The 17,680-nt window shown below is 58.5% G+C and overlaps 1 protein-coding gene across 10 annotated transcripts in view; it reads left to right on the forward strand.

The window, feature by feature from the left end:
- Positions 1 to 9,014: 9,014 nt before the first annotated feature.
- The window catches only part of LRRC7 (leucine rich repeat containing 7), a 105,302-nt gene continuing 96,636 nt past the window's right edge, over positions 9,015 to 17,680 (forward strand). For all 10 annotated transcript variants that reach the window (XR_004418712.1, XM_033067555.1, XM_033067546.1 and 7 more), the window contains exon 1: positions 9,015 to 9,072. Coding sequence is in view for 9 of the 10 variants with exons in the window: in XM_033067555.1 (XP_032923446.1) it covers positions 9,048 to 9,072 (25 nt within the window). In the remaining variant the exon portion in view is untranslated. The remainder of the gene's footprint in view (positions 9,073 to 17,680) is intronic.

The raw sequence follows: 17,680 nt of genomic DNA on the forward strand, positions 1-17,680 counted from the left end.
CCTGGAGGGATTCCAAAGCCCTGTGGATGTGGCACTTGGGGACACAGGGTGGCCTTGGCAGTGCTTGGACCCCTGCCCCCTCTCCATCATCCCACTTCTTTTCTTTTTTTTTCTTTATTTTTTTGGGAAGATGTGTGGAAAATCTGGAAAATCTGACCTGCAAACCAAGCCAGAGTGAAACCATGAAGCTCCTCACGTTGCTGGTGCTGATTTTGGGGGGTAATGGGAGAGCAGCAGTGGGGATGGGAGGGAGGGAAGGCTCTGATTCACAATTCCTCATCCCACAATGTTTACAGCACTGGGGCTGGGAAAAATACCTGTTCCCAGGAATGTTCCTCAATAGGCTTGGCTTGCTCCTCGCTGCCATTGCTTAGTAACAGCTCTATTTTTAAATGTTGGAGGGTAAGAGACCAAAAAACGGGAGTTTGCTCAGCCTCTGATCCAACAGGCACCAAACCCAGCAGGATGGGGCCGTGGGGATGGCGGGAGCTGGGCTGGGATCAGGGTGGGACCAGGGCCAGGAGCTGCCCACACCAACCTGCAGCACTTCCAGCTGGGGGAGGGAAAGCCCAAGCTGTGAAATGTGTGCAGTCCTCAGCTCGTGGAGAGCTCCTGGAGCTGTCCCTGGGAGGGGTGGGATGGTCAGGGGAGGGTGGGATGGTCCTGGCAGGGGTGGGATAGTCAGGGGAGGGGTGAGATGGTCAAGGGAGGGGTGGGATGGTCCTGGGAAGGGTGGGATGGTCAGGGGAGGGGTGGGATGGTCAATTGAGAGGTGGGATGGTCCTGGCAGGGGTGGGATGGTCCTGAGAGGGGTGGGATGGTCAGGGGAGGGGTGAGATGGTCAGGGGAGAGGTGGGATGGTCGGGAGAGGGTTGGGATGGTCCTGGGAAGGGTGGGATGGTCAAGGGAGGGGTGGGATGGTCCTGGGAGGGGTGGGATGGTCCTGGGAGGGGTGGGATGGTCAGGGAGGGGTGGGATGGTCAAGGGAGGGGTGGGATGGTCCTGGGAGGGGTGGGATGGTCAGGGAAGGGGTGGGATGGTCTGAGGAGGGGTGGGATGGTCCTGGGAGGGGTGGGATGGTCTGAGGAGGGGTGGGATGGTCAGGGGAGGGGTGGAATGGTCAGGGAGGGACGGGATGGTCAGGGGAGGGGTGGGAGGGTCAGGGGAGGGGTGGGATGGTCAGGGGAGGGGTGGCATGGTCTGGGAGGGACGGGATGGTCAGGGGAGGGGTGGGAGGGTCAGGGGAGGGGTGGGATGGTCAGGGGAGAGGTGGGATGTCCCTGGGAGGGGTGGGATGGTCCTGGGCAGCCACGGGTGGGTTTGTGGGGAAGGAGGGTGTGGAGGGAGCTGTGTGTGGGCAGCAGGAGCAGGGGATCTCCAGGGGAGCCTCCTCCCTTAGGGGATCTGCTTCCACCCCAGAGCCACTCTGGAAAGAAACCCCAGAATCCCAAATCCCAAATCCCACCCCTGCCATGGGGACACCTCCCACTGTCCCAGGGTGTCCCAGCCCCAATGTCCGGCCTGGCCTTGGGATCCAGGGGCAGCCACAGCTGCTCTGGGCACCCTGTGCCGACCCCTCCCCACCCTCCAGGAATTCCTTCCCAATATCCCCCCCATCCCTGCCCTCCTTCAGCTTGGAGCAAACCCCCAACATTATTTCTGCTACCATACATTTGCAGGAGTATCCATACTCTGATTTGGGAAGCAGCTTTTGCACGCCCCGTGGATTTGGGAGCATCACTCACTTTCCCACTGCCTGGATCCCACAGGGGATGGCTGAGGCCACCTCCTGCCCATGGGGTCTTCTCTCATGGAAAAGATCAGGACAAATGGGATCATTTATCCATCCACTGAAGGTCATGGAATTTCATTCATTTCCCCGGGCTTTGCAGCAGAATTCCCTCTACCCAGGCCTAGCGTTGATTATTCCTTCCCTTTCTCAAGGACACAGCAGAAAAACTCCTGGAAATCCCTCGGGAACACAAGGAGGGAAAAAAGGAGAGCCCAGGGCTGAAGCCAAGTCCCTGAAGCCTTGTGCCACCACCACCTGTCCTCGTGGGTTTTATCATTCCTGTGAGGAATATGGCATTGAACCTGTGCCCAAAGTGTGGCATTAAATCCGTGCCCAAATCCCTGTTTTGGTGAACAGAACCCAAACCAGGGCTGGGGGTTTGGGGACAGCAAAGCCTTCTCTGTGTGCCACCAACCCCCTCCTGCTGCACAGTGCTCATCAGAAGGGAGCCACGCAGCAGAAGGAGATGCTGGCTTATTTTTGAGCTCTCCCAGTGACGCTGCTGTGGGAGCCCTGCCAGGCTGCAGCTGCCTCTGCTCGGCTCCTCTGCCCTGCCCACGGAGCCACCTGGGCACGGCAGCTCCCCCAGAACCACCCCCAGAGGGGAAACCCGCCGAGGTGCCAGCACCCGGAGTGCCAGGGAGGATTTGGGGCTGCTGGAGAGCTGGGGATTGTCAGAGCATGGCAGGAAAGCAGGTGCAGAAAGGGAAATGATGGCAGGTGAGCCGTGGGCACAGCCCTGAGCCTGGCAAGGGCATCTCCAGGGGGGTTAAAGCCAGAGGGACCACGGCAGGGGAGGAGACAGCTGGATCAGCCGGGGTTGGTCATTCCCGTCAGGGGATGGTCACTCCTGGATGTGACACTGCCCCCGGAGCTGTCCTTGGTGTCCCCGAACTGTCCTTGGTGTCCCCAGAGCTGTCCTTGGTGTCCCCTGAGCTGTCCTTGGTGCCCCCGAACTGTCCTTGGTGTCCCCAGAGCTGTCCTTGGTGTCCCCAGAGTTGTCCTTGGTGTCCTGACCTGTCCTTGATGTCCCCAGAGCTGTCCTTGGTGTCCCCAAGCTGTCCTTGATGCCCCCAGAGCTGTTCTTGGTACCCCCGAGCTGTCCTTGGTGCCTTGGAGCTGTCCTTGATGCCCCCAAACTGTCCTTGGTGTCCCCAGAGCTGTCCTTGGTGTCCCCGAACTGTCCTTGGTGTCCCTGAGCTGTCCTTGGTGTCCCCAGAGTTGTCCTTGGTGTCCCTGAGCTGTCCTTGGTGTCCCCAAGCTGTCCTTGGTGTCCCAGAGCTGTCCTTGGTGTCCTGAGCTGTCCTTGGTGTCCTGAGCTGTCCTTGATGTCCCCAGAGCTGTCCTTGGTGTCCTGAGCTGTCCTTGGTGTCCCTGAGCTGTCCTTGGTGTCCCCAGAGCTGTCCTTGGTGTCCCAGAGCTGTCCTTGGTGTCCCCAGAGCTGTCCTTGATGTCCTGAGCTGTCCTTGGTGCCTTGGAGCTGTCCTTGGTGTCCCCGAGCTGTCCTTGGTGTCCTGAGCTGTCCTTGGTGCCCCAGAGCTATCCTTAGTGCCCCCGAGCTGTCCTGGATGTCCCCAGAGTTGTCCTTGGTGTCCCCAAGCTGTCCTTGGTACCCCCGAGCTGTCCTTGGTGTCTTGGAGCTGTCCTTGGTGTCCTGAGCTGTCCTTGGTGTCCCAGAGCTGTCCTTGGTGCCACCACTGTCCCAGCAGCTCCTCCCTGTACACGAAGCTCCTGGAACACCAGCACGAGGCTGGGCACAGAATCCTGGAATGCTCCAGGTGGGAAGGGACCTCAGAAATGTTCCAGATCCATAAAATCCCACCCAGGCACTGCCTTGTGTTCCAGATCCCTAAAATCCCACCCAGGCACTCCCTTGTGCTCCAGATCCCTAAAATCCCACGCAGGCACTCCCTGTGGGCAGCACAAAGCCCAGCAGAGCCTGGCACGGCCCCTGCCATGGCCACATCTGGCACATCTGGCACAGGAGGGTCGCTGATCCCTCTTTTCCCTTTCCCATTGGGATTGATGCTCTGGGGCTGGGGGCTGCCCGTGGCTGCAGCTCCCCCTCCCTCCCAGCCCAGCCCCATGGCCCGGGATTGAATTTCAGAGGAATTTCAGAGGAATCTCGGAGGAATTTCAGAGGAATCTCAGAGGAATTTCAGAGGAATTTCAGAGGAATCTCAGAGGGATTTCAGAGGAATTTCAGAGGAATTTCAGAGGAATTTCAGAGGAATTTCAGAGGGATTTCAGAGGGATTTCAGAGGAATTTCGGAGGAATTTCGGAGGAATTTCAGAGGAATCTCAGAGGAATTTCAGAGGAATTTCGGAGGAATTTCAGAGGAATTTCAGAGGAATTTCAGAGGAATCTCAGAGGAATTTCAGAGGAATTTCAGAGGAATTTTGGAGGAATTTCAGAGGAGTTTCAGAGGAATTTCAGAGGAATTTCAGAGGAATCTCGGAGGAATTTCAGAGGAATCTCAGAGGAATTTCAGAGGAATTTCAGAGGAATCTCAGAGGGATTTCAGAGGAATTTCAGAGGAATTTCAGAGGAATTTCGGAGGAATTTCAGAAGAATCTCAGAGGAATTTCAGAAGAATCTCAGAGGAATTTCAGAGGAATCTCAGAGGAATTTCAGAGGAATTTCAGAGGAATCTCAGAGGAATTTCAGAGGAATTTCAGAGGAATTTCAGAGGAATCTCAGAGGAATTTCAGAGGAATTTCAGAGGAATTTCGTGGCGGTGGAAGGGCAGGGGATGCCAGGAGGGGATGAGCAGAGCACGGAGAGGGCTCGCTCCCTCTGCGCTCCCTGCCAGGTGGGTTTGCCACACGCTGCTGCAGAGTGCAGCCCGCTGCAGCACGGCAGGGAGGAGAATTCCCTTCCCTCGGCCGTGTGCTCGGAGCAGGGGCTGTGCACAAACCGAGCAGCCCCCAGCCCTGCCGGCTGCAGGGCTCTGCACCAAACCCAGCGCGGTGCCCTTCAGCTGCTCTTCAGACGGGCAGCTCCCACCGGGAGAGCCGTGCCTGGGTTGTGGCAGCTCGGAGGGAATTGTGTGCTCGAGAGGCAGCTGTGCGAGGCTGGAAGCTGAGATTTAAATACTTTCTGTAGACCTGGAGAGCTCAGCTGCGCCAGGGAGGAGCTGGAGGAGGAGGGAAGGGTTTTGTGCTCCAGCTGATCGTCAGAGCTCGGAAATTGGATCAGGGATTCTTCTGGCAACGTTCCTGACCCCTGTGGCCAGCCCTGAACACCCCAGTGGCCCCGTGGAATCACAGAATCCCAGATTGTGATTTTAAATCTCATCTCGTTCCGGCAGGGACACCTCCCACCATCCCAGAGCAGAGCAGGATTGTCCCAGCTTCTCTCCCAAATTCCTTTGTCCTTTTGATGAGAGAGAGAAGAGGGAGCAGTTTAACGTCCCTGGCTAATACATTTTACAGCAGGTTTTTAAAGTGCTTCCAGATGACAGAAATGGAATCATTTCAGTGTTAAAAGAAGAAATGAGTTGTTCCAGTTTTAAGAGTTTGCAGGTCCAACCTGATGATGTCATCACTCCAGAAGAATGAACTTTTTCCCAAATTGCCCTCAGTGCAGGGATTCAAATATCCCAGTTATTCCAGTGTCATCCAGCTCCACAATCCCTCATGGATAATGACAATTATCCCAAATATCCCTCTGGGAATGGGGAGGGAGGGCAGGACCCTGCTGCTTTCTGGGTTTCCATGAAGATTTCCCTTCCTTTTCCATCCTTGTTTTTCATCCCCTAAATTCTGCCTCAATCACAGTTCCCAAACCTTTTGACCTTTTTGGGCAGAGCCTGCCAGGTCCCTCTGCCCCAGCACTGTCCCCCTTTCCTGGGCTCTTTGTCACCACCCACAGAAGGTGACCTGAACCCCTCCTGTGTCTGGGGCTGTGCCTCATCCCCTCCCCTCAATCCCACAAGGAAAGGCTCCAGAAATGGAGATCAGCTTTGGCTGGGAATTCGTCAAGTAGAAATTGAGAGGACTTGGTGAAACCAGAGGGGAAAAAAAATATATTGGTAATTCTAAAGGGAAAATGTCCCAAGCTGTGCAGCTCCACCATTTACTGAATAGACAGAGCTGAGTCCTTAAAACTGCTCCTTCTCTCCAGACTTTTAAAAAATGGGGAATAAAAACATCTTTATTTCAGGGTTATTTATGTGATGCTTTGATTTACCCCCCACCTTCCCAGCTTGAGCAGACCCTTCTGAGCCCAAACCTGCAGAATGCTTTCAGGGAACACATCCAGCTTTCCTGGGAAATTTGCTGCAGGAATTTCATTACTCTAAGCCTTGCCTTATCCAGGCCCACAGCAGGAAAGGGTTTTTTATAGGAGCTTAGCAGGGAAATGCATGGCAGAGCAGTGGTAAAGCCCGGCTTAGTTCCACTTGTTCCCCTGATCAGCTGCAGTTCTGCATCAGCAGAGCTCAGGGATGTGCTGGCATCCACATTTCTCACCATTCTGGCCTTGCATTTGTTGGCCTTGCATTTCCTGTCTCCACGGGAGCGCTGCTGAGGTGTGCTGGGAATTGAGGATTTCAGTTCCACAGCTCCAGCCTTGCCCTTCCCAGCTCCTGCCTTGGGGGGTTTCATTCCCAGCCCCCCTGTCCCTCTGCAGATCCCTCTGCACATCCCTGAGTTTCTCCCTCTCCACACTTGCATTTCCAAAAAGAAAATCTCTATTTGTACATAAGGACTTGATTTTTCCAGGGGTTTTCCGGTTCCTTCGTGCCCTTCAGAATCTTGGCGCTTTTCAGGAACACCAGGAAAGGGAAGAACTCTCAGCTGTAACAAAAAATTCCCCTCTTGTCCTACTGTGGAACTCCTGGGAGACAAATTTCCATCTCCTGCCTCCCTGAAGCTGATCCTGGACACCCCCCATGTCACCCCTGAGATCAGAATCACTGGGCTGGGTTGGGAGGGACCCTAAATCTCATCCCACCCCTGCCATGGCAGGGACACCTCCCACCATCCCAGGGTGCTCCAAGTGTCCAGCCTGGCTTGGACATTCCCAGGGATGCAGGGGCAGCCACAGCTGCTCTGGGCAGCATCAAACCAGGGGATGGGCTCTCTGAGCACTGCAAAAATCTTGGTGGAGCTAAATTTTTCTGGGCCTGATTTGATTTCCCACTCGGAGATGGGCAGAGTGGGAGCATCCCCAGAGCAGGAATTCCTCCACAGCAGCAGGCAGAGGAGAGGTCACAGTGCCAGGGGGAGCAGGGCTGGGAGCTCACTGCTGGCACAAACCCTCCTGTGATCCTCCTCCAGCTCTGCTGCCAGGCAGATTCCCCAGAGCTGGAAGAGGGAGGTGCTGACCTCACCCTGCAGAGATGGAAAAGTGAGGTGTGACCTCACCCTGCACAGAGCTGTGACATCACTGAGTGCTGACCTCACCCTGCACAGAGCTGTGACATCTCTGAGTGCTGACCTCACCCTGCACAGAGCTGTGACATCTCTGAGTGCTGACCCTGCACAGAGCTGTGACATCACTGAGGTGTGACCTGACCCTGCACAGAGCTGTGACATCACTGAGGTGTGACCTCACCCTGCACAGAGCTGTGACCTCACCCTGCACAGAGCTGTGACATCACCGAGGTGTGACCTCACCCAGCACAGAGCTGTGATGTCACTGAGTGCTGACCTGACCCTGCACAGAGCTGGAAAAGTGAGGTGTGACATCACTCAGCACAGAGCTGTGACATCACTGAGGTGTGACCTCACCCTGCACAGAGCTGTGACATCTCTGAGTGCTGACCTCACCCAGCACAGAGCTGTGACATCTCTGAGGTGTGACCTCACCCAGCACAGAGCTGTGACATCACTGAGTGCTGACCTCACCACAGAGCTGTGACATCTCTGAATGCTGACCTCACCACAGAGCTGTGACATCTCTGAGTGCTGACCCTGCACAGAGCTGTGACATCTCTGAGGTGTGACCTCACCCTGCACAGAGCTGTGACATCTCTGAGTGCTGACCTCACCCAGCACAGAGCTGTGACATCACTGAGTGCTGACCTCACCCTGCACAGAGCAGGACACACAGCTGGATGTCCCGCCCTGCCCTGTGTCTGTGTGTGACCTGGAACAACCCTGGGAACCCTCCAGGGCTTCATGGAAGCACAGAATGTGTTGGGTTGGGAGGGACCTCCCGGGGATGGAGGGACAGCCGGGACAGCCAGGATAGACAGGACAGACGGGATAGACAGGGCAGACGGGACAGACGGGACAGACAGGACAGACAGGACAGACAGGACAGACGGGACAGTCGGGACAGACAGGACAGACAGGACAGACGGGACAGTCGGGACACCCTCAGCCCCGAGCCCGATGCCCTTGCCGGGGGTTCCCCACGACCCCCGCGGTTTTAGCCCTTGGCCTGGGACACCGCAGCCCGCAGGGGACACTGAGCTGTCACCAGCGCAGGGGCTGCGAGCCTGCACCTCGGCCGGGGTGAGGAAATCGCTCCTGCCGTGGGACAGGGGCGGTGCGGGGCTCGGAGCTGTCCCAGCCCGTGCCTGGGGGACCGGGGATGCTGCGGGGACGCTCCGCCCGCGGGGCGCCCGATCGGGACGGGACCGGGCGGGGATGGGGCGGCCCCGCCTGCGCGCAGCGCTCCGCACCGCTCCGCATCACCGCTGCCTGGAGCGCATCCCCCGCGGTGCATCCTCCGCACATCCCCGCACCGCTGCGCATCGCACCTGCCCGCGAGCATCCCCCGCGGTGCATCCTCCGCACATCCCCGCGCATCCCCCGCGCATCCCCGTGCATCCCCCGCGGTGCATCCCCCGCGCATCCCCTTTCAACATCCTCCGCACATCCCCGCGCATCCCCCGCGCATCTCCCCCGGAGTATCCTCCGCGCATCCCCGCTCAGCATCCTCCGCACATCCTCCGCGCATCCCCCGCACATCCCCCGCGGTGCATCCTCCGCGCATCCCCCGCGCATCCCCCGCACATCCCCGCACCGCACCCTCCCTCCCCGCACCGCCCCGCGGAGGGGGCGCGGCCGCGTCCCTCCCCCCCGCACCGCCCCTGCGCCGCCGCGGAGCGCAGCGCGGGCGCGCAGCGGGACCGGACCCGCCCCGCCGCCGCCGCCGCCGCCGCTTTGTGTCTGGGCGCCGCCCGCGGAGGCGGAGCGGGCCCGGCCCTGGGCTCCGCGGCGCGGCGGGGCGGGCGGCGGGACAGCCGCGGGCAGCCCCCGGCGGCGCCCGCGCAGCCCCCGCACCGCGGCTCGGCCGCGCATGGACGCGCGCTCCCGCCTGCACCGTGAGTACGCGGGGCCGGGGCGGGAGGGGCGCGCAGCCCCCCGGGGATGCCCGGGCCGCCCACGCCCCCCGGGCGCGGGGAGGGAGCGCGGGGAGGCTCCGCCGAGGACAAAGGAGCGCAGCCCCGGGCACGCTCCGCGCTCCGAGCCGCCGCCCCCGCGCAGCCCCCGCGGCGCCGTGACAGCTCCGGAGCCTGCCTGCCGCGGGGGTCGGGCTCGGCGCAGCTCCTGGAAAATTCTGCGCCCTCCGTGGAGGCGCGGGGAGGTGCGGAGGAGGCTCCCTGCGCCTGCCGCGCTCCCTCGGGCCCGTGTCCAGCCCCGCTCCAGGCCGGAGGGTGCCCGGCCGGGGTGCCAGGGCTGGGGGGCAGCGGGGAGATGGGCACCGGCTCATCCCCGCGCTGGGGGGCTCGGGGGAGGCTGGGCACGGAGCAGCGGGCCCGTGGCGCTCGGAGCCTGCGCTCCCTGTGTCCGTGTCCGTGTCCGTGTCCGTGTGTCCGTGTCCGTGTGTCCGTGTCGCTGCCCAGGGACAGCGGGTGCCGAGGGCACCGGGCTGGCTCTGCTCGTTTTCTCAGGGAGGGTCACGGACAGGAGAGCCCTGTTGAAAGTTCCTTGGGGTTTTTTTTGGGAAACAGCAACGATCCGATGGGTATTTGTGCCGTGCCCCTCACTCCGCCTAAATCCCTTCCTTTCGCTCCTGTCCATCCGTGATTTCCAGCTAAAAACTCCGGCCACGTGCCGCTGGTGGGTGTCTCTAACCTCAGGTGTTCCACTGAGAATATTCCTCAGGAACAGCTGAAATCCAGAGCGTTCCCCTCACCATTCCACGAGTGCCTTAACCCGGTGGGTTTTGCTGCTCCGCATCTGCTCGCTCAGCTCCTCACGGAGGAGGAGGAGGAGGGAGGGAGGGATGCTCGCCATGGCAACCTCGCGGCGCAGATTGCAGCCACTTCGGGGAAGTGCAGGACTTGGGGAAGGAGCAGGAGCAGCTGATGGCAGAGCCGGCGTGTCGGGGGTGCAGTGTGCACCTCGGGAAGGAGCGGGGCTCGGTTTTGGGAGCGCTCCCGTGGTCTCGGTTCGGGGGTGTGGGTGTGGAGAGGGAAGGGGCCCTCGCGGAGGTCACCGAGCTTCCTCTGGTGCAGCCGCAGTGAGAGGAGGGCTCCTCACCCTCCCAACACCGGTAATTACCGCGATTGTTCCGAAATTCAATAATTTTATCGTCCAACACCTCGCTGTGCCGTGCTACCCTGGTGTCCCTGCGAACTTTAACCTCGGCCTGTATCCCATCTGTAAAACTTTTCCTTGCATAAAGCAGCGCTTTTATTTTTTAATTACCTCACAGAGGAGGAGCTTTGCTCCGTGCTTCTGTAACACAGCCCATGTGAAATCCCAAAAAAGGGGGGGTTAGATTACAGCGGCTTTCACAGTTGCTGGAGTAACAAACCCATTGCTGGGTGCCTGGTGGACCTGAGGAGCAAAGGCTGCAGAGCTGGGCTGGAATCCCTGGGAAGCAGCAAATTCCCCTCTCCTGCACCTGCAGGAATTTGTCAGTGTGCTTCCCGACAATGCATCAAAAATAAAAGTTTAAAATCCCACCAAAAGGATTCTAGAAGGAAGCCTGGCTGATATCTCTGCAATATTTCAAGGCAGCAGCACCATTAATTCAGATTAATCACCTCTGTGGTCTCTGCATCTGGACAAGGCTTTGCTGGGAGCGTTGATCCTAAAGCAGAGACTCCAGGGATCCCAAGCACAGCAGGACACGGAAATCCCTGCCAGGACAGGCTGGGGCTGTGTGGTGGCAGCCCCGTGGCCACTGAGCCACCCCCGGCTCTGCGCTGTCCCCTGGGCCAGCACCATCCCCTGGGGGTGCCTTGGCAAACCTGGGATCGGGGACAGGAGACTGATGGACAGCAGGGCTGCAGAAATGCTGAATTTTATCCTCCTGCGATTCAGGGGGTTTTATCCTCCTGCAATTCAGGGAATTTTATCCTCCTGCAATTCAGGGGATTTTATCCTCCTGCAATTCAGGGAATTTTACCCTCCTGCAATTCAGGGAATTTTACCCTCCTGCAATTCAGGGAATTTTATCCTCTGGAATTCAGCTGCCGCCCCCTGTCCTGCCCTGCCCTCGGGGGTGGCAGAGGCTCCATCCCTGGAGCTCTCAGGAGCCCGGCCGTGCTCCAGGGCTCCCATCCCGGCTGTCCCCACCTGGGAAAGGGCTGGGGACACTCTGTGAGCAGGTGGGGGAGGAGCTGCTCCCCTCCAGGCTGGGAATCCATCGGGCTGATCGCCAGCGCTGGGAAAACCCGCTGGGACAGGGCTGGGGGAGGGAAGGCGCCCCCAGCACCCCCAGAGCTGTCCCGGGAACATCCAGGGCCAATCCCAATTAAGGATTCCGGTGGATGCGAGCCCAGCACAGCCCGAGCTCCTCGAGGTGGTACCAAGCCCTATTTAAAGATTTCCAAGAGCCACGATGTGTCCTTGGTTTTCATCTCAGCTCCCTCTAATTTTAGCGTGGTTTCCGTAGGCTCTCATTTGCAGATTGCATCAAATCCTAGGACAAGGCTTGCAGAACTCGGGGCTGGTTTTTTTTTTTTTTTTTTTTTTTTCCTGGGAATGCAGCAATTTGTCGAGAGCAGAGAAATCCTCCGTGTTTGACTGGGCAGAGCCGCCCCTCCTGGTGCGAGCTGCGGAGAAGTTGGGGAAGGGAGGAAGGTGGAGGGATGAGGAGGGATGGCTGGAAGCAGCCGGGAATGAGGCTGGAGAGCTCTGACAGCCCCGGGGAGAGGCTGCTGCTGCCACGGCCGGAGCCCAGTGCGAAATTAGGGGAAGAAAGGAGCCTTAAATCCCAGCGCTCCGGGAAGGGGGAGCAAATGCCGTGTTAATGGATCAGGTTCTGGTGAATAAAGAAGAAAAGAAGCTGTAAGCTCAGGAAGGCTCTTTTTCATTATAAGGAGGAGAACATTGCTCATCCTTTAGCTGCCTTGGATCCGGAGTGAATGACTTTAGAGCTACAGGAGTTTAAGCTCATCGGAGGAAAACGCTGCTTCTTTTTTCATTTTTTTTTCTTTTTTTTTTTTCCTTTTTTTTTTTCTCCCCGAATATTTTGCTGGGGAAAATAATTTGGAAACAAGAGAATCTGTGGAGAGCAAATTTCACCTTCTCTAGGCTAGGAACCAGTGGCCAGTGGGCAGAAATAAGCCGAATTTGCGGGAGCCGGGTGCAGGAGAGCAGCAGAGTTTTTTGCAGCCGGGGTTTGGGAGCAGCCGGTGGGACTGGGAGTGCCGAGCACATTCCCATGGCCGGGAATCCAGCCCTGGGCTCCGCGTCACGTGAAGCTCCAGGCACCGCTCCTGCTCCGGGGATGCTGGAGATGTGAAGACGTCCTTGGGAGATCCTGGATGCTCGGCAGCTCGGGTTGGAAGAAAGCGATAAAATCCGGGATTGAGGAGCCTCCGGACAGCCGTGGGAGCTCGGGAATCGTCCCCGTGGGACAGGGCGAGCATCCCCCGCTCCTGCCAGCGGAGCCTGCAGCCACCCAGCCCGGCCCGGAGCTGCCCCGGAGCGCTGGATCCAGCGGGATTTAAATCTCGGCTCTCTCGGCCCTGGATTGTTCCACAGCACCGCTTTGCTGGGCACTTTTTTATTTTTTTTTTTCCGGCCGCTTTGCCATTTTCGCTGCGGCGGCCTGAGGGCAGCCGGCGGAGGAAGGGATGGCATGGCACGGGCACGGGCACGGGCACGGGCACGGGCACGGGCACGGCGGAATTCCCGAATTCCCCCCGCGAGGAACGCGCCGGGGCAGCGGATTCACCCCTCCCCTGAGCTACGGCAGGAGCCGGGAGCGGGGCCGGCGCCGGCGCTTGGTGTCCCTGCTGCAGAACCCATCCCTGCTCTGCAGAGGTGCCGGGGACGGGCACGAGGGGACACGGCCGGGGGGACACGGGGGGGACAAGGGGGATGGCTCTGGGGGGGATGAACCCGTCTGGGGGATGAGGAGCTGTGCCAGGAGGGGACACAGGGAGGGGACACGGGGGGGACACGCGGGGATGGCTCTGGGGGGGGACGAACCTTGGTGGCTTTGGGGGAGAACAAACCTTGGTGGCTTTGGGAGTGACAAACCTTGATGGCTTTGCGGGGAGCAAATCTTGGTGGCTTTGGGAGTGATAATGACGGATTTGGGGGAGAACAAACCTTGGTGGCTTTGGGAGGATAATGATGGATTTGGGGAAGGAACAAACCTTGATGGCTTTGGGAGTGACAAACCTTGGTGGCTTTGGGAATGACAAACCTTGGTGGCTTTGGGAGTGACAATGATGGATTTGGGGGAGAACAAATCTTGGTGGTTTTGGGAGTGACAAACCTTGGTGGCTTTGGGAATGACAAACCTTGGTGGCTTTGGGAAGACAGTGATGGATTTGGGGGAGAACAAACCTTGGTGGCTTTTGGGAGGACAATGATGGATTTGGGGGAGAACAAACCTTGGTGGTTTTGGGAGTGCCAAACCTTGGTGGCTTTGGAGGGGAACAAACCTTGGTGGCTTTGGGAGTGCCAAACCTTGATGGATTTGGGGGAGAACAAACCTTGGTGGCTTTGGGAGGACAATGATGGCTTTGGGAATGACAAACCTTGGTGGCTTTGGAGGAGAATAAACCTTGTTGGCTTTTGGGAGTGCCAAACCTTGGTGGCTTTAGAGTGGAACAAACCTTGGTGGCTTTGGGAGGATAATGATGGATTTGAGAGGAACAAACCTTGGTGGCTTTGGGAGTGCCAAACCTTGGTGGCTTTGGGAGGACAACGATGGATTTGTGGGAGAACAAACCTTGGTGGCTTTGGGAATGACAAACCTTGGTGGCTTTGGGAGGACAATGATGGATTTGGGGGAGAACAAATCTTGGTGGCTTTGGGAGTGCCAATCCTTGGTGGCTTTGTGGGGGAACAAACCTTGGTGGCTTTGTGGAGACAGTGATGGCTTTGGTGGGGGACAAGCCCTTCTGGGGGTTGAGGAGCTGCTGCCAGGAGGGGACCCAGCTTGGGGGGACACACCTTGGTGGCTTTGGGAGTGACAAACCCTTCTGGGGATCGAGGAGCTGCTGGCAGAAGGGGAAACAGCTTGGGGGACATACCTTGGTGGCTTGGGGGCACAAACCCTGCGTGGCTGAGAGCTGCTGCCATGGAGGGACACACCTTGGTGGCTTTGGGAGGGACAATGATGGTTTTTGCACCATTGCATCAGGCAGTGATGGCTTTTGAGGAGCTGCTGCCAGGAGGGGACAGAGCTCGGGGGGACACACCTTGGTGGCTTTGGGGAGGAACAAACCTTGGTGGCTTTGGGGACAAACCCTTCTGGAGGGTTGAGGAGCTGAGCTGTGGCTGCCAGGAGCTCTGTCCCCAGCTGTGCCCACATCAAACCCCTCCAATCTCTGCTCCTCTTGCTCTTTAACCAAATTTTTAAAAGCCAGCTCCACCCAGCCACCTCCACAGGTTCTGTTCCCACCTTCCCTTGGCTGCTGCCTTTTCGTGCTGCCCTTTGAGGAGGTTCCTCAGCCCTGGACACTTTGGGAGATGCCCAGCAGGACAGCCTGGAGCAGAGGGACAGGCTGGGATGGTGATGGAGCCGGGCTGGGATGGAGGATGAGGTGGGAAAGGGGCACTCACTTCATAATCAGCATTAAAATCAGGACTGGGCAGATCCTGGTCCCACCCTCCTGAAGGTGCTGGAATTTTGCAGCACTCTGATTTCACCCCAGGTACTCGCTGTGTGTGCAGCATCGAGGCAGCTCTGCCTGTTGTTCCAAGAAATATCCCTACATTTTCCAGCCTGAGCACTAAATTGGTGGCTTTCAGCAGTTCCCTAATTATGTGAGACATTTTTTGTACTTAACAAATGGTTCTGATTCCTGCCAGCACTTCAGCCCGGTGTTCCAGGCCCGTGGGTGTTGGGGAACAGAACATATTTCTGTGTCTGTGAATATGATCCCACACGTTGTCTTAAGTGGGAAAATGTTCACAGCCCTTATATGGAGAGGGATTTTTTTTCCCCCCCTAAATCCATCAGTGCTTTCTCCTGCAGCACTAACGCAGTTTGATCTTGCTGGTGCTCTCCAGGCTGGATTAGGAACCAGAAATTCACAGTGGGCTTTTTCTTCTTTTGCTGGTGTGCCCTGCCCTGCCCTCAGCCCAGGCAGGAATTGCTCCTGGAGGTGGGGGATGCTTTTCCAGAGCTGAGGGAATTGGGCACCTGGAATTGTGCATCCCCTGGCTGGGATCTCCTACCTCAGTGTTGGTGGCACTGCTGCACCTCCCAGCCCTGCTCCAGCCAGCAATTGTGGGAAAAGCTGGGATGTGGCACAGCACGGTGATGTCCTGTGCCAGGGGCTGGGATGTGTCCTGTGCCAGGGGCTGGGATGTGGCACACAGGGTGATGTCCTGTGCCAGGGGCTGGGATGCGGCACACAGGGGGATGTCCTGTGCCAGGGGCTGGGATGTGGCACACAGGGGGATGTCCTGTGCCAGGGGCTGGGATGTGTCCTGTGCCAGGGGCTGGGATGTGGCACACAGGGGGATGTCCTGTGCCAGGGGCTGGGATGTGGCACACAGGGGGATGTCCTGTGTCCTGTGCCAGGAGCTGGGATGTGGCACACAGGGGGATGTCCTGTGCCAGGAGCTGGGATGTGTCACACAGGGGGATGTCCTGTGCCAGGGGCTGGGATGTGTCCTGTGCCAGGAGCTGGGATGTGGCACAGCATGGTGATGTCCTGTGCCAGGGGCTGGGATGTGTCCTGTGCCAGGGGCTGGGATGTGGCACACAGGGGGATGTCCTGTGCCAGGGGCTGGGATGTGGCACACAGGGTGATGTCCTGTGCCAGGGGCTGGGATGTGGCACACAGGGGGATGTCCTGTGACAGGAGCTGGGATGTGGCACACAGGGTGATGTCCTGTGCCAGGGGCTGGGATGTGGCACACAGGGTGATGTCCTGTGCCAGGGGCTGGGATGTGTCCTGTGCCAGAGGCTGGGATGTGGCACACAGGGTGATGTCCTGTGCCAGAGGCTGGGATGTGGCACACAGGGTGATGTCCTGTGCCAGGGGGCTGGGATGTGGCACACAGGGTGATGTCCTGTGCCAGGGGCTGGGATGTGGCACAGAATGGTGATGTCCTGTGCCAGGGGCTGGGATGTGGCACGGCACGGTGATGTCCTGTGCCAGGGGCTGGGATGTGTCACACAGGGTGATGTCCTGTGCCAGGGGCTGGGATGTGTCCTGTGCCAGAGGCTGGGATGTGGCACGGCACGGTGATGTCCTGTGCCAGAGGCTGGGATGTGGCACACAGAGAGATGTCCTGTGCCAGGGGGCTGGGATGTGTCCTGTGCCAGGGGCTGGGATGTGGCACACAGGGGGATGTCCTGTGCCAGGGGCTGGGATGTGTCACACAGGGTGATGTCCTGTGCCAGGGGCTGGGATGTGTCCTGTGCCAGAGGCTGGGATGTGGCACACAGAGAGATGTCCTGTGCCAGGGGCTGGGATGTGTCCTGTGCCAGGGGCTGGGATGTGGCACACAGGGGGATGTCCTGTGCCAGGGGCTGGGATGTGGCACACAGGGGGATTTTGGAGTTCTGGGAGCACTTGGGGTGTCCTGAGGGAGCCCTGCTGAGAGGCTGCAGGCTCACAGAACAGAGGGGTGGGATTGCCCCCCAATGGATTTTGGCCAGGATCACTCACGGCTGCACGAGGTGCTCCAGCCCCTTGGCTCTGCTCCCAAATCCTTTGGGGATTTGTGATGATCGTGGGGGAGCAGGAGTGGAGTGAAGGGAAGGAGTGCTGGGAATGAGGATGGGGTGGCTGTGGGCAGGATCAGGAGAGGGCACAGGGCAGGATCAGGAGAGGACACAGGGCAGGATCAGGGCTGGACACAGCACCCAGAGGTGTCCCCAGGGCTGGACACAGCACCCAGAGGGGCCTCCAGGGCTGGCACAGGGCAGGATCATTCCCTGACCTGCTGGGAATGCTCTGCCTGAGGCACCTCAGGATCCCACTGGACACCGCTGGGCAGGGACACCTCGTTGTCCCTCAGGATCCCACTGGACACCGCTGGGCAGGGACACCTCGTTGTCCCTCAGGATCCCACTGGACACTGCTGGGCAGGGACACCTCGTTGTCCCTCAGGATCCCACTGGACACTGCTGGGCAGGGACACCTCGTTGTCCCCAGCTCTCCCAGGATGTGTCATTTTGGGAATGAGGTTCTGCATGAGCCTCGAGCAGCAGCTCAGTGAGGGCACCTGGATCTGTAAGAATTCTTCTTGGGGGTTTCTGTAATTCTTGATCCATGGCTGCAGATGCTGCAGTGTCTTTCTCAGGATTTTTTTTTCCCCTAGCAAAGGATTTTTCAGGATTCCTGAAATACCTGGGAGAGGAATTTTTGAAATATCATTTCCTGCAGAAATACCTGGGAAAGAGGCCACACTGCAAACTGGGAGCACATGCACAAAAACCCCTTAAAACAAGGATTTCTGTGCATTTTCCAGGGCTGTCCTTGCCTCCATCCTGCCAGGAAAAGGCACTGTTTTAACAGGATGTCATTCTCACTCTGCTGGATGAACATTCCCAGT

This window comes from Catharus ustulatus, chromosome 9 (genome assembly GCF_009819885.2).
Source record: "Catharus ustulatus isolate bCatUst1 chromosome 9, bCatUst1.pri.v2, whole genome shotgun sequence".
Lineage (NCBI taxonomy): Eukaryota > Metazoa > Chordata > Aves > Passeriformes > Turdidae > Catharus > Catharus ustulatus.